Genomic DNA, 16,821 nt, shown 5'->3' on the forward strand with positions numbered 1-16,821 from the left:
GCCATGGACAGGGACATCCCACTGGCTCAGGCTGCCCAAGGCCCCATCCAGTGTGGCCTTGAACACCTCCAGGGATGGGGCATCCACAACTATCCTGGGCAACCCGTGCCAGTTCCTTACCACTCTCATGGTGAAGAAATTCTTCCTAATGTCCAGTCTAAATCTGCCCCTCTCCAGTTGTTACCCCTTCCCGCTCATCCTTTCCCCACAAACCTTTATGAATAGTCCCTCTACAGCTTTCTTGCAGTCACTGCGTTTCCAAACTTCCCACAAGCACTGGCGGTGCAGGAGATAGCCCTGTGGCTTTCCATAGCATCAACTGCCCCTCAGCTTCTGTCCCTTGGCCACCCCAGCACAGTGATGCAAACATTTCGGGGACCTTTGCTTGTTAGCGTGCTGGGGCTAACGAGAGCGGGGCCCCAGCTCCCTCCACCGGGCTCATCTCCATGCACCAACCTGACCCCGTGCCCGGCTGACGGCACAGCCAAAGCCCGGGACTGCCACTCAGATCATGCAATGCCAGCTTGCTAGAAACTTGGATTAAACCTGCCAAGGTGCAAGCAGGAACACATCCTAAGCTCAGCCACCTGCCAGCGCAGGCAAATACAGAACTGGTGAGCAGGGACAAACCCCATCATCCTTCACCAGACGGCCAACAGCATCCTGGCTTGGATCCGAAATGGCATGACAAGTAAGGAAGGGATTGTCCTCCTGTGCTCGGTGCTGGTGAGGCTGCACCTCAAACCCTGGGTTCAGTTTTGCTCCTCTCAGTACAAGAAAAACATTGAAGGTCTGGAGCGTGTCCAGAGAAGGGGAATGAAGGTGGGGAAGGGGCTAGAGAACGAGCTTTATGAGGGGCAGCTGATGGAACTGGGGTTGTTTAGCCTGGAGAAGGGAAAGCTGAGGAGAGACCTTATCACTCTTTACAATTACCTGAAAAGAGGTTGTAGCAAGGTGGGTGCTGGTCTCTTGTAATAAGTGGTAGGACACAAACAAGAGGAAATGACCACAAGTTGCACCAGCGAAGGTTTAGATTGGGTATTAGGAAACATTTCTTCACTGAAAGAGTGGTGAAGCATTGGAAGAGGCTGCCCAGGGAACTGGAAAAGTGACCATCCCTGGAGGGGTTTGAAAAACATGTAGAGGTGGCACTTCAGGACACATTTTACTAGGCACAGTGATATTGGGTGGTTGGTTGGACTGTGTGGTCTTAGAAGTCTTTTCCAAATTTAACAGTTCTGGGATTCTAAGCGCAGGCTGCAGGACACTCATAGCCAGCCTGGTTGAGCCCCAGCACCGACTCCTGGGAGCTCTCAGTCTCTCTGATGAGGTCACATCCCACCCCATGCAGCCACAGCACCCTGTGTTGGCGGGGGTGGGGGGGTGGGCAGAAATCACAGAATAAGAGGCAAAGCTACAGCAACCAAACCACTGACGCTCCTGCTCCCCAAAACACACAGCTTCCTCAGACACCCCGCTCCTACCTGCCCACAGGTCCGCATCCAGGAGCTCTGCAGACCTTCTCCCACAGCTCTTTGCAGTCTTCCCACCCCAGCACAGCTGGGCAGCCTTGGCCAGGTGCAGGCAAGTTATGGGGAAGAGTCCCTGCCCCAGCCCTGCCTGCGGAAGGGCCCTGATTTGCTAAACCTGGCAAGGCTTCAGGTGAAGGGGCAATCGATGGAATTGGTAGGAGACTGTCCTAAAGCATGAAAGGGTGGTTGCTTTTGTCCCATGGGCAGCAAACCCCAGTGAACCCCCTGCCGCCGCCACAGGCTCTTGGAGCAGACAGTGCTGGCAGCTCCAAAAAGAAGCTGGACAACATCACAAACAATAGATCCATTCATAACCAGAGACTCCAAGGAGTGGCAAGATGTACTCTCCAGCGTTGTTATTCCAGCAGTAGTGGTTGCTCAGGAGTATGAGGGAACGGTGCCTGGCAAGGCTCCCCAAGTCGCCTGTCCTACAGCCGCCCTTTGGTGCTGCTGCACTTTGGAAGGAGAGGTGCCGAGGAGGGGAGGTCATCAGATATTTTTTCAGGTCATGGTCTAAAGACATAACACAGTCAAAGCGTGCAGCCAACACGGTGGCTTCACCTCCAGCACACATCAGTGGCAGATGGAGAAGAGCATCCAACACAGCAACAGCTTACTCAGCTTTAGGTTTCTTGGAGTTACCTTTAGGAAGGCAGGTTTCTCCCAGCAGATGTGCTGGCAAGTGGTTTCCTCATGGGATCCTCATGGAGCAGAATGCTGTTCCTGCACTCATGCCCCATGAGCCCTGGTACAGCCTCAGCTCCTTCTCTCTGGAGCCACCAGCCTCCCACAGCACCCACCCACGTCTTGTCTGTCTCCCATCACCCAGCCTCAGGGCTCCTAGCTGCAACTATGCCAGGAAAGACCCTGCAGCCGCCCCTCTGCCCCGGTGGGTCCAGGCTAGGGACACGGTGTGCGGCAGAGGGAAGGGAGAACCCAATTCACCGAAAAATGGGTGAGTTGGAAAAAGAAGTAAAAAGCCAGAGGATTAGTCCTAGAGGACACAGGAGATTATGTTTCATAAACACTGCCTAAATAAGACATGGGAAAAGAAACAATAGCTGATGCAACAAGGTGTGAGAATGGGAACCGGGGGAAACTGAGGCAGGGTGGGTTGATGCTAGCAGGTCCTGGGGAGCTGCTTGTGCCAGGTCCAGCAGCAGAGCAGTAAGGAGGCCTTTCTTTCCCAAGGGCTCGGTTAGTATTTAACAACAGCGTGTTTCTCTGCACAAGCAGCAGTCAACCTGCTGTGCTCAAGAGTTGTGCCCTCTGCTTCACAGCTTTTGCATGGGCTCTGCTCTCCCAGCTTGTAAAATTAACCACAAGGGCTAGAAATGCTCCAAGGGTGCTCTTGGTCACCTGGGCTTGGTCTGGCAGTTGCAAAGAAAGAAATTAAAAGAAAAAGACAGAGCGGTTACTACAGAGGAAGATGGAGCTAGAGGAAAGATAGGGATAGGCTTTTTAGCAAAGCCTATTGTGACAGGACAAGGAGTAATGGTTTTAAACTAAAGGAGGGGAGATTTAGACTGGATTTAAGGTAGAAGTTTTTCACAATGAGGATTGTGAAACACTGGCACAGGTTGCCCAGGGAGGCGGTGGAGGCCTCATCCCTGGAAGCACTGAAGGTCAGGTTGGATGAGGCTCTGGGCGACCTAATCTGGTTAAAGATGTGCCTCTTCTGGAGAGGAGGGTTGGACCGGATGATCTGCAAGGGTCCCTTCCAACCCAAAGCGTTCTATAAAAGGTTTTCTTTGCATGAAATTCCTGGTAATTTTCTACCTGAACACAAAAGAGAAACTGAAAAAGCAGCACCTCTGTGTGTGTGTGTACATATTTGTGTACCACCGTGGCAGCAGCTGAGGGGTTGGCACAAAGCAAGGGAAGCACCTATTATGGTAGGGCTTATGAACAAAGTAAAAACAGCTCATGCAGGTCTTCTCCAAGGCTGTCTGCCCCGGTGTTGTGAGGACACAGAGCCCAGCGCAGCCCAGAGCTGCATGGAACCGGGCAAAGGGCACTGGGCTGGGGGAGAGGCGGTGGGGATTTACCAAAAAAAAAAAAAAAAAAAAAATCTTTGCTTTTTTTCACTTAATGGGAAACTTCAGCCACCAGCACAGCTTTCAGAAAGCTCAAATCCTTGATAACCCACAGACCATTAATCAAAGCGTTCACCTGAGATGAGGATTTACGTATTTCATGGCTCAGGCAGCTGCAGGCACACCCAGATGCAAATCTTAGGAAAGCTGAGAACTCAGGTGTTGGATAGTGTCATGTGTCTGTAGTACTGGTGGCACGTGAGCTGGTAGGAGCTTTCAGGATGTCTGGTTTCCTTTTATACAACACCTGGAGCCATCTGGAAGGATGGGAAGGCACAGTCCTGGGTTGGGAGATGGCTGACAAGGGAGGGACAACCCCAAATACTTTAAGGCCAAAGAGCACTGGGGATGAGGCAGTGACCTTATTCGTGGAGCAAAGTTTAGACCTAGAAACACTTGCCAGCAAGTGACTCAGACTCACGGGTGTCTGTGGCACAGCATCCACCCTCAGGACAAAAGAGATGCGAAATACTCTCATCAGACTCCTGGGATTGATGCCGAAGTAGCAAGGGCATTGCTGCACTGGGACCAAGAGTCAGAAGCTGCCTCCTGGAGCTCCTTGTTGGCTGACAGCCGACTGAACATGAGCCAGCAGTGGCCCAGGTGGCCAAGAAGGCCAATGGCATCTTGGCTTGGATCAGAAACAGTGTGACCAACAGGTCCAGGGGGGTTATTCTGCCCCTGTACTCAGCACTGGTGACACCACACCTTGAATCCTGTGCTCAGTTCTGGGCCCCTCACCACAAGAAGGATGTTGAGGCTCTGGAGCGTGTCCAGAGAAGAGCAACGAAGCTGGTGAGGGGGCTGGAGAACAAGGGTTACGAGGAGCAGCTGAGGGTACTGCGGTTGTTTAGCCTGGAGAAGAGGAGGCTGAGGGGAGACCTTATTGCTCTCTACAACTACTTGAAAGGAGGTTGTGGAGAGGAGGGAGCTGGGCTCTTCTCCCAAGTGACAGGGGACAGGACAAGGGGGAATGGCCTCAAGCTCTGCCAGGGGAGGTTCAGACTGGATATCAGGAAAAAATTTTTCACAGAAAGGGTCACTGGGCCCTGGCAGAGGCTGCCCAGGGAGGGAGTGGAGTCACCTTCCCTGGAGGTGTTTAAAAGACGGGTAGATGAGGTGCTCAGGGACATGGTTTAGTGCCAGATAGGAATGGTTGGACTCGATGATTCAAGAGGTCTTTTCCAACATAGTGATTCTATGATTCCTTGCCCAGATGGAGAAAGGTGCTTCTCTTCTCTTGACACAGTGGATGATCTCCAGTGGTCCCTCCAGCCAGGCAGTCCAGCCACTACCCTGACTGGGGCAGACCACTGGGCAGTGACAACCAGTGTAGTTACACTGAAGAGGTGATTCTCCCCCTCTACTCTGCTCTTGTGAGACCTCACCTGGAGTCCTGTCTTCAGTTCTGAAGCCCTCAGCACAGGAAGGACATGGATCTGCCTGAGTGAGTCCGGAGGAGGCCACAAAGATGATATAAGGACTGGAGAACCTCCCATACAAGGACAGGCTGAGAGAGTTGGGGTTGTTCAGCCTGGAGAAGAGAGAGCTTCAGGGAGACCTTCTAGCAGTCTTCCAGTACTTCAAAAAGACCTAGACAAAATCTGGAGAGGTGCTCTTTATCAGGGAGTGCAGGAATAGGATGAGGGGTAATGGTTTTAGGCTGAAAGAGGGGACATTTAGATTAGATATTAGCAATAAATTGTTTCCCGTGAGGATGGTGAGGCACTGGTGCAGGTTGCCCAGAGAAGTTGTGGCTGCCCCATCCCTGGAGGTGTCCAAGGCCAGGCTGGGTGAGGCTTCGAGCAACCTGATCTAGCTGGAGGTGTCCCTGCCCATGGCAGGGGTGTGTGGAAAATGATGATCTTTAAGGTCCCTTCTGGCCCAAACCATTCCGTGATATTCAATAAGACTTCGCCTGTGATTGGAGTAAGGGAACATAAATACTGCACATCAAGATTCAAGGCTGTCTTCCCCATGCACAGAGCAACAGGAACAGAACAGGTCATGCAATGGGATAACAGGGCTTACTAGCAAAAAAATCCCTACAACTGTTCAATTTTTCTTTCTTTTTTTTTTTTTTTCATTTTTGTAATACAACCTAAGGAATGTTTTGCATGGAAAAAAATGGTGTGCTGGAGAGTGGTGTATGGACCACCATGACCCACAAATCGCGTCTGAAATGCCCATCTGAAAGAACTCATTCCCTGAAGATTTCACCATCGGGGAGGTAACCATGGAAAGTACAAAATAATTAAGTACTCTTGAAGGTTGCCCAGTAACTGAGAGGGCAATAGTCTAATGCTTTTTCTGTGAGCTTGTACTTGAGTAAATATTTGGGCTTTTAAAGCTTTAGACAACAGTGGACATTACATTGGGAAGCCGTGCAGAGCCCTGGACTATGTTTACTCACAGATAGTCTATTGCTTATAGGGTCCTCTAAAGCCTTTTCAGTCCGTCCATTCCTTCTGCAGGTCTCTGGGTTCAGCAGAGAGTCAGCTTATCCTAGGACTGCATTCACAAAGATCGATGCACACACAGCTTCCACAAACCATGGTCAACCACAGCTCTTGGCCAGCAGGTGCGAGGCAGCGGTATCTCAAGCTCTCCTGGAGCGCTCTAGTTCAATAATCCAGATGCTTTTGGTTATTCTTTGGTTTTTGTTTTGTAAGGCCTAGATTAGCTTATTACTGAAATCAGATGAGTAAAGCTTCAAAACAGGAGAAAAGAACATAAATAAAAGAGGGAAATATTGCCTAGCAGTAGGAAACCCAAAGGCTGAGGGAAGAGCACTTACTGTGAGTAAGTGGGTGTTAGTGCCTTCTGTTGACAGAGGCAACACTAAGTGGACAACCTGCCTCGCTGCAGCAGCCTCTGATTGCCCAGCAAACAGTAATCTAAAATAAATATTTCCATCTCCTAAGCATGAAGATAACCACTTCCATCTCTCACACTGGCTACATCCCTGAGCACTACTGCCTCTGAGAGCTGGTAGCTGCCGTGCAGCATGTTGGGGCTGCCTGGAAGCACCGCGCAGAGGCTGCAGCTCAGGCACGAGCCAGCAATGTGCGCTCACAACCCAGAAGGCCGACCTTATCCTGGGCTGCATCAAAAGAACCGTGTCTGGCAGGTCGAGGGAAGTGATTCTCTTCATCTATTCTGCTCTTGTGAGTTCTGCATCCAGTTCTGGAATCCTCAGCATAAGAAGGATATGGAGGTGTTGGAATGGGTCCAGAGGAGGCTACAAAGATGATCAGAGGGCTGGAGCACCTCCCATACAGGAACGGGCTGAGAGAGTTGGGCTTGTTCAGCCTGGAGAAGAGAAGGCTCTGAGGAGATCTTATAGCGACCTTCCAGTACCTGAAGGGGCTACAGGAAAGCTGGGGAGGGGCTGTTTACAAAGGCTTGTGGGGATGGGATGAGGGGGAATGGGTATAAACTGGAAAGAGGCAGATTTAGGCTTGACATATTCAAGAATTTCTTCACCATGAGGGTGGTGAGGCGCTGGCACAGGTTGCCCAGGGAAATCATGGATGCCCCACCCCTGGAGGTGTTCAAAGCCAGGTTGCATGGGGCAATTTGACCCAGTGGAAGGTGCCCCTGCCCATGGCAGGGGGGGTTGGAACTGGATGATTTTTAAGGTCCCTTCCAAGCCAAACCATTCTATGACTCTATGATTCTAAATCTAGACCGGCAACAGGCACAGGAGAGAAAGGAAAAGGGGAGGACATCATAGGTCCCACTCACTCACAGACACCACGGGGCTCCTCTGCAGTGCGGGGCTGTTGGTTTCCATGTCCATCTGCCAACCGTGAAATGATTCAGTATTTATCTCCCTTCCAGGATGGGCACTGATGAACTTTGAATCAAAAAACTAGATATTTGCAAAACATTGTGTGATCCTTCACTGAAAGCCCAATAAAACAACAAGAATACATAACACAGTGATACGTTTCTGGGTGGTGTAAATCTTATAATACCTTTTATTTATCTTAATCTGAAAACACAGCAAAAGGGAACAAACAAAAAACTGACATGAACTATAACCTCAGCTTCATTTTTGATTACTGGAAGGAAATTCAGCTTCATCACACAAATGTTCTGGTTTCCCAGAGCATGAAAGGTTTCGCTGATTTTGTAAATACACTCAGCAAATGTGGCAATAGTCATTGGGCTGTTGTAAGAGCAGGGCAATCGCATTGCTGGAGCCTTATGAGCCATGTTAAAGATGGCCAACAGATGTTACAAGATGTGATAAAAGACGTATTTTTTTCCTACGTGAAAGAGGAGGGGGGCTTTTTGCCTTAGAAGTATGTATTTGGAGAGAGAGAAGTCACCCAGATCTCAAACAGCTTTCATATTTCTACACAAAGGACTAGGGAATCGCAGACCAAAGAGAGATTTTCACATGCAATACCGTTAGCTTAAATTAGCATTATTTCTTAAATCCACATTTTTTCCCGAGGCCAGACACTGCTTCTGCAGCTTGTCCGGTTGCTTTTTCTACCCCATCTTGCACTGTCTTGGAAGCCTTGTCAATAGCTGTAAGAGAGGGAAAAATATAAGCAAAAAGCTTGAAAAATGCAACAATGTTTAATATTATGATAGAAGGGGCAAGTGTCAAGATTAGTAGATTATAAAATACAAGGCTATATCTTTTTTAAAAAGAAAGAGTTCTCTATAGGTGATTAGAGTTGGGTTTGGCAGGATGTATTTAGGATGGGCTGCAAAACAGAAGGATTCACTTGGAAGTTCCAGGTGCTGAGCTGAAGCACTATAAGATGAGTGACTGGACAAAGCTGCAACAGTTTGATTTTGGTCTAAGTGTAGCCTGGCTGATGGAGAAGGGTGCTTTGGGCTAAGAAGTGCTGTGAATAATAGGATGTTTGGAAAACACAACCTTATCAAGTGATAGGGAAGGTGAAGGAAGCTTTTCCCTCTGTTCCCTTCTCAACTGTGTATTTGAGGCACATTGGTGAAAGGCTGTGTCCCTGTTTGGGACCTGATGTGAGCCAAGCTGGAAAACCAGTGCAGAGTCTCACCAGGGGGGAGGAGACCCTGACAAACAGGGGACAGCCTCTCTCTCTTCTCTGAGATCTTGGCTCTGTTTTGGCAATTTTGCTGCCTCCCCATCTAACGTTAACAACTACCCAAGCCCTGCCTGCCTTCTCATCACATCATAGAGCTATAGACAGTATCTGATCTAAGGAGATATTACCAATGCATTTCGGCTTTCATTAAACATTTTAGTCCCTGAAATTGCTAATTCTCCCTTCATTTTAAGAAATTTAGTAAATTAAGTGGTAACTGAACTTAGTTTTTTTAGTTCCAAATTCCTAGAAACAAGTTACCAATGTTTTCCTGGTGACACCTTTCTGGCTGTGGGATCATCACTGTTTGACCCTGGCTGCTGCCTCAGAAACTCTGGGGCTAGTGTGGAGCTGGACCTGGGCAGATCTCTGCCCTCTGGGCTGGGGAAGGAAGGTGCATCACAGGGTTATTTAATCTTTAAGAAAGAAGAGCTACATTTTTTCTGCGTTGCTTGCACAAGTTTTCTATAAAGGAAGCCAAAACGGGTTGGAACTGGATGATCTTTTAGACCCTTTCCAACCCAAACCAGTCTATGATTCCATGAACATCTTAGTGTCATGCGTAGGACTTGGTGGTCTGAGGGTGAGGGAGTTGTGCAGTGCACCCGCCAGTAAACGAGTGGAACGACTAAGGAACAGATCCTGACATGCTGTCCCATTAGATTTAGAAAAGGCCAAAAATTGTCACTGAAACCATGGGATTTTGGGTTGAGAGCAGCTGTGGGGTACAGGGGAATGAGCACAGCCCCCTGGTGTCTTGTGCTGAGCTGCTCCATCGCTTGCTTCTTGATTTGTTCATCATTTCTCCTACCTTTCTGGCTCGCCTCTGTAAACTGGTTGACTGCATCCTGGGTAGCCTGTCCGAATGCATTTGCTGTAATGAAGAACAGAAAAAAAAAATCATTTCCAGCTGTTCACATTTATGCTTATAGGAATTCCCTATGTCAACTGGCTTTTCTGCATGTCAGAGGAAGGTTTTGCCCCTGGTATGGGGGAGGCTGAGGCTGTGTGCTTTTCTTATGGGCACCTTATGTACCACGTGTGTTGCCAGAACAGCTTGCTGTGAGATCAGTGTTCTCCTAGCAGCTACGGTCGGCTGAGGAAATTGATGACAGATAAAATCATTAAATAAGGTGATAAAGAAGAATGCATGCAGTGATTTGGAATGATGACATTTAGCTGCAAAGTGCTTATTTTACAATACACCTTATTCTGCTTGGCAAAGCTTGGCCATCTAGCATAAATTTTCTTTGTGGGCCATTTAGGAGTAGTGCCTTTTCCAAAAATTGAAGCAGATGCATTAAACAGAGCAGGAGAGATTTTTACAAATAAGATATAAATAGAAGAAGAAGGGGAGCAGAAGCTAGAAACGTAACAGATCCACTGCAGTATATAATGAAAAGTAACAAATCAGCTCCGAAATATAAAGCATTAAAAAAGTGAGATGCCAAGTAAAATGTAAGATGTCTGATAATTTATGAAAGAACGAGAGCCAGCCTATCATTTCTGCTAAAAGAAAAGGTGACTCCTCATTGGCATGAATATATTCAGGGTATATAACCTACTATATAAACCATTTTGTTTTTCAGAAAGCAGTACTGTCATGTTTCTGGGTCTACTATACATTCATTCCCAGGTGTCTAGGAACTTTACCCCCAAAGAAATCAATGGTGTTGCTCAAATATTTTAGCTATACAACAAAGTTTTTGCAGGATCTCATCAGGACTGTATCCGATACAAATTATACCCTGCTAGAAATGATCTGCACACAAACACTGTGAGGAATACACTATAAAATGCTTGAATAAACTCCACAGATATTGCAATTTTTCAGTTAAACAAAAAGCTATTATAATTTGCATTGAAAAGTTGGTTTCCAATGCACAGCGCTAATAATAGTGCGGTGATTGATTCCACAACATGGGTGCAGCTATGACAGAAATAAGTACGCAGGGGTTTATTAAGCACTGTAAAGTCTGGTGATCACTTCTGGAGAAGAATACAACAGAAACATACTTGTACTGCTTATTACAAACAGTCCATTGCAGTCAATATAGTTATTACCCGAAGGCGCTGATAGTCAGGCCAAGTAGCAAACATTAATCCAAGGTTAACTCCAACTTCTTAAAAGGAGAACAGTTTAAAAGCCACTGCAGAGCATGAGAAAAAGGCCACCCTGATCAATGTCGGTGTTGGATACAAAAGTGTTGGATACAAAAGTGCTATTACTACCAAAAAAGGCTCCAGTGCTCCAAACCTACTGAGTTTAAAGATCTGTTTGGGCAGTGACAAAGGCTGGATGATGCTCAGCAGTCTCTGAAGGAGCTGAGACAGCTGTCCATGCCAAGCTGACAGCTGGGGCCAGCCTGGGACCTTCTCCAGGTGACAGCCAGCATTTGGCCCCTGGAACTGAAAGGAACTGAAAGCTGTGCCCTGCCTGCACTGATGAAGATAGTAGCAGAACTTCAGAGGGTGGTTTCTGTAAGCAAAAGCGGCAGTTAAGCCCCCCCCCAGATATAGAGTGATATCTGATCTTTCTTACCAGCATCTTTTGCTGCACCTTCAGCCTGTGTCTTCAGTCCCTGGAAGTTTTTAGCCGACATTGTGGTTTCTGACAACCGTTAGCACTCCTCTGCTTCAATAAAATCAAGCGTCTGTCGATGTACAGCACATTGTGAGAGGTGTCCTGACCTGTCCTGGTTTTATACGTGTGCCAAGAGCTCTGCTGATGCTTTTGGGGGTGATTGATACAATGGGTGGAGCTTCAACGTGAAGGATGAGAGCTGGAAATACACACAAAAAAGCCGTTTATTTACCCTCCCCAATGAAAGGGTGTGCCCAGGTAGAGATTTCTGCTTCATCGCGCTGTCTTTGTTTATAAGTTTGGATTTTTTTTTCAAAACCATGAAAAAACCTGTTCCACCATCATAAGCAGAGAAAAAACATTGAACTGAGTTTTGTACAGAGTGCTGGAAAACTACTGAAGTGGCGGTACCTGGGCACGGCCAACTTTCATTCTTGCTGGGCTGGCTTCTTTTTCTTCCCTTCATCCCCTCAGCTGAACCTCCTGAGAACAGAAACCAGCCCAAACTACATTCAGTTTTCAGCAGTTTTAATCACAATGCCGTTTCCTTTTCAGGTGGGATGCTGTTAGGTGGTGAGAGTTATCATTTATGTCTATATTATAAGAAACTGCAAACCTGGTCATCTTTCCAGCTGTCTGCCGGAATCGGAATGCAAAGGCCCAGCATCATTGAAGGCTTTGCCTGGGTTAGGCAGGTAAGCAGGTAATCAGCAACAGAGCTTGCAGTTCTCAGAAGCAGGAAAAAAAAAACGAAGCCAAATTAGCAACCCCACCTTTTACAAGTGTTGCTTTGTGTTATGAGTTTTGTTAGTACAGAAATAACATTTAAAATAATTTTCTTACCTAACATCAGTACATTAATAAAAGATTCTGTCTCTAACCTCTGGCTTTTCACAGGTTTCTATTAGTTTTAGACTATGTTTTCTACCACCAATCCCCACTACAAAGAAACTTTGTACAAATAAAGTGTTGGTGGAGTTGGGGGTCAAAGATCTCACAGACTTTTTGGGGCTCAGATTCCGTATCACCATTTTCCAGTGCACAAAGCACCCCAGTTCAGATGTCCATACCCACATTCATCTTTTTGAGGAAAGCTGTTTTTGTTAAGAAATGGGCAGAAGAACAAGATGTCACAGATAAACTAGGGTGGAAAGTGACAGTGCTCAGAAGTTTAGCACTTCATTAGTACCCAAGAGAGAAAGAGCAGCAGAAAGCGAGGTTCAATGCGTTCCTCTGCGGCTCCTATTCAGCCTGTCATTTCAGAGAGCTCTTTTCTACTTTTTGCACGGCTGGCACTACACACTTATGTTTTCAAACAGCAATTCTCTTTACAGGACACTTAGCACTTTAATTATATATTCTCATCATGTATCTTTTTCAATTCCTTGCTGATTTCTTTCTTGGAATGCTTTTCTTATTTGGATTTGGGAAAACTCAGATAAAAGACACCCAATATTGTGGGCCTTTGGCATTTTTTGGACAAAAACACTCACATGGACTTGCTTATCTTTCCTGCCCACCCCAAGTACCTAGCAACAACAAAACCATAACAAACAGGCAGATTCCAGTCTCAACTCCCATAGCCAGATCACTGCTGCCTCCGTTAACTTTGTACGGAGTGTTTGTGAGAGGGAGGAAGAGCCCCTCCAGCAGCCACCAGGCACCTTGTCATCGCTCCAGAGAGGATGTGTTGAGGCTCCAGCACCAAATACCTTTCAGCTGCCCTCCCAGGGCCTTTCTGGTGCTGGACTCTGCCCAAGGGCCTCGCTGGCACTGGCCGGAGTGGTCTGCCTGCAAGAGGGAGGAGGAGATTAGGAGAACTATTAAAACCGATGCACAATTCCCATGGAGTATTAAACATCCACCACCTTATAGCAATATTTTAAAGACTCTTTAGCAGTTCAGGTAAATATTGATCTTTAATTCTGCTCTGACAGCTACCTGGATTATGCCAGCTCCAACTAGTTTTCTTCCAAGTGGAAATCTTTGTGCAGCACTTTGCACTCATGAGTGATGTCTGCTCTGTGCCACTCCTTGCTTTACTTTCTGCTCAAAGCATTAAGTTACATGAATTAGTGAGTTAAAACCTGTACCTCTGTCAGCATAGCAACATGACTCCTCATGTATTGTAATCCTATCCTTATTATTAATATCATTATCCTGATTCCAAGCAAAATAAAAGCAAAGAAAGCAAATTACACTTGCCCAGGAAACTGAGATGGTGTGATCATTACAATGAAGTCCACAGCAGAATCATAGAATCATAGAATCACCAGGTTGGAAAGGACCCACTGGATCATCGAGTCCAAAAGAGAAAGAAACAGGACTTTCAGTATAGTACATATTTATGCTCTGATCATCAAGTGGGTCACAGAGTCAAAAATCCACGTCAGAAAATTAACGAAATGTATTGCGTCACCTTTATTCATCCGTAGTCCATCACAATCACATCAGAGAAGATCTAACCACCACTTGATGGACGCAGCCAGCAAGTATTGTGGGGTTGTTCATTTCACCATTATCATTTCTCAACTATGTCATTTCATGACAAAACATGGGAGCGGGCCAGGATATTATAAAGCATTTTGAAAGCTAAATGCTGAAACACAACAGCCTGTGACCTCCTTGTCTCTCCATTTCTCCACGGTATTGATCCAAGGTTCCAGCCTTGAAGTACATCTACAGTTTTAACTCCTGCTCCTCCCCTGCATTACCTCTTTTCGATGGGTTTCATGGCCTTTGATTGCACCGTTCAGTGTGTCCTAAGGTCAACGCAAACTACCTACAGGTGGAAAGCTAGTTTGGACTTCTGCTCCATCAGCTCTCGGTATCTGCTGAGGCTGCAAAGAGCTATCCTGGTTAATTCCAGCTGGGGTAGGTAACACGGTGTGAAAGCAGAGCCACTTGCCAAGGTGCCCCTGAAACTTCAGGCTATTTCTAAAGTTACTCCTCCAGGCAATGCTGAGGCACATCACTGACACTGCTTGGGCAGAACAGAGACATGGGAAGTGTCACCATCTCCATGGGGGTAATCTGTCTCACTGTTGCACTTCTGTGCCTGGTTCCTTGGGCTTTTCATCCATATTCTTCTCCTTCTTATTACTTGTGTTGGGGGGTGCAAAACCCAAACTGGAATCTTTGACTGCTAGGAGGCCTCCATGATGCACAGCTCTGGAGCTGAAGGGCAACTTCAAACATGCAGCCCAAATAGCTGTGAGTTAAATCCAAGGCACAGTAGGGAAATTATAAATAGCTCTGGTTTCCTTTCACACCTCTTCTATGGCATCTCTGAGCACCCTCTCACTTATCAGTAACCGAACACTTCTCTTTTTATTACCTGATGAAGGTGAGAAGTAACTGATCAGAGATAGAGCTCATGTTTTACACATGAAAATGGGCAAAACAAGCTAATTAAATGGGAAGTATTGACATTTATTTAGGTTTTCTTCAATTACAATTCTACCACGGTTACGTTTTATAGGTAGGTATGGTTTTCATCAGCAAGGTTTTAAATGCCATGATTTGTCAGGGATGAAGAGTTTTACATAGATCGTTCTTGAAGCTAACGAAATGTGCAGTGGTCAACATCTACAGCTGCTAAGAGCCTGATACTAGTGTGGAAGGGATGGGATGTTTACACCAAGAAATATAATTCTTTTAAGAAACAGAAGTGATTAGTCATAAAATATATAATTATCCTAACTCATACGCTAGTCATTTAAAAGACCAAACCAAAGCTGTTCTAATTAAGATAAATTACCCTCCCATTCAAGTATTCAAATATATTTCTGGCAGAAAAGTAGGTTTAACTCACTCTTCTTTTACAAAGGTGATAGCATTCTCCAGAAATCATTAGTTAGCTCTGCTTCAAAGCATGAGATCAAAGTAAGGCCAATATATATGGATTTCTTTACCCTCTCATTTCCAAATCTTCAGCCAATGCTTACGTGAAGCGTCTAGTCTCTGCTGTCTTGTGGAACACCGAGGACTAAAACGATGCTTAGATAGCATCATAGAATCATAGAATTGTTTAAGTCGGAAGGGGTCTTAAAGATCATCTGGTTCCAACCACCCTGCCGTGGGCAGGGACACCTCCCACTGGATGTTTGACCCATCCAGCCTGAACTTGAACACCTCCAGGGATGTTCATGGATGGGAGAAATCCATGACTTCTCTGGGCAAGCTGTTCCAGTGTCTCCCCACTCTTACAGTAAAAAAAGTCTTCCTAATATCTAATCTAAATCTCTTCTCTTTTGGCTTAAAACTGTGCCCCCTTGTCCTATCACTGCGCTCGGTGATACAGAGCCCCTCCCCAGCTTTCCTGTAGGCAATACTGGAGTTGTTGTGGAGTCTCATGATATCCTGCAGCTTCAGTATAAAGGAAAAAAAAGTCTTTAAATTAGAAGAGAAAAAGAGGAAAAAGGATTGACTACTGCCTTAAAATCCAGCAACGGGCTAGGGAAAGAAATAACTGGGGTCCTATCCCAAGAGTGCCTAGAAAAGCTGAGGACATGAGCTGGGATGTAAACCAAGGGTATGGTCAACAGGAGAGCTTCGTACATTTTTCTAGGCACGCTAAGAGGAAGGAGTGCCTTGGCTCTCCCCTTCTGTGCCGCCCACCCCACCTGTGGCTCAATGGGAGAGGAAAGGTGGAGAAGAAGAGCTGCTGAACCTGCTTCGCTCCCATGCTGGGATCCATGCAAAAAAAAACCAAACCAACAGTTCCAAAGCCTGACAGAAAAGCATTATGGGCTAAAAGAGCTGTGCGAAGTGGTGCAGACAGGGTTTTGTCTGACATTTAGAAAGCTCAGGTTTAATCTGTGGTTTTTTTTGATACGCTATTAACGGGATGGAGTGTCTTCATGTGATTTGGGAGGGTTTCATTGCATTTATGAAGCGAGTTATGTGACAATAAAGAAAAAAAGTGTCAAAGAGATGAGAATGTGTGATTGTATCTATTTTATGGAGAGCAGCATTAAAAAAATAGCCCTTCAGTATTTAATGAAGTTCTCTTTGAGTTCAGTTTTAGGACACACATTATGCAGTCATGAAAACAGGACTTGAAGATTAAGTGGGATTTTAAGTGGTGTATTATTATCTGATTTGCATTTAAATTAGTTGAATGCACATATAGATAGTCTGGAGACAGCCGCTACTTTCTCTTCTGCATTCCAGAAAAACACCTTCAAAAAATCAGGCCCTGCATGCCCTTCAGACCTTGGCTAAAGCGTAACTGGGGGGGAGGTCTCGTAGGCTATGAACTGTAGCAGAACAAATCCCTTAACTGCAGTTTTACATGGTAAGTTTTGCTGTTACAAGGGGAAAATATAAATATTTTCCAGCATTTTCTGGTTATTTATATGGCAAAGATGAGGCAACATTTGGCAGCAGCTCATTGGATCACGAAGGTCTGAGAATGAGCACCTGGAGTCATTTCACTGGGGATGGATGTTGGCCCTGCTGCACCTGGCACTGAGTACTGTCTGGTCACAGTGGGATTAAATTAACAGCTTCTACGA

The 16,821-nt window shown here is 46.2% G+C and overlaps 1 protein-coding gene across 1 annotated transcript; it reads right to left on the minus strand.

The window, feature by feature from the left end:
- Positions 1-5,826: 5,826 nt before the first annotated feature.
- On the minus strand, positions 5,827-11,896 carry ADIRF (adipogenesis regulatory factor). The gene is made up of 3 exons (XM_009567504.2): positions 11,261-11,896; positions 9,530-9,592; positions 5,827-8,170 (listed from the first exon to the last, which is right to left on the minus strand). Exons 1-3 carry the CDS (start codon positions 11,319-11,321, stop codon positions 8,064-8,066), a joined length of 231 nt encoding a protein of 76 aa, XP_009565799.2. The 5' UTR covers positions 11,322-11,896; the 3' UTR covers positions 5,827-8,063.
- Positions 11,897-16,821: the final 4,925 nt, after the last annotated feature.

This window comes from Cuculus canorus, chromosome 7 (genome assembly GCF_017976375.1).
Source record: "Cuculus canorus isolate bCucCan1 chromosome 7, bCucCan1.pri, whole genome shotgun sequence".
Taxonomy (NCBI): domain Eukaryota; kingdom Metazoa; phylum Chordata; class Aves; order Cuculiformes; family Cuculidae; genus Cuculus; species Cuculus canorus.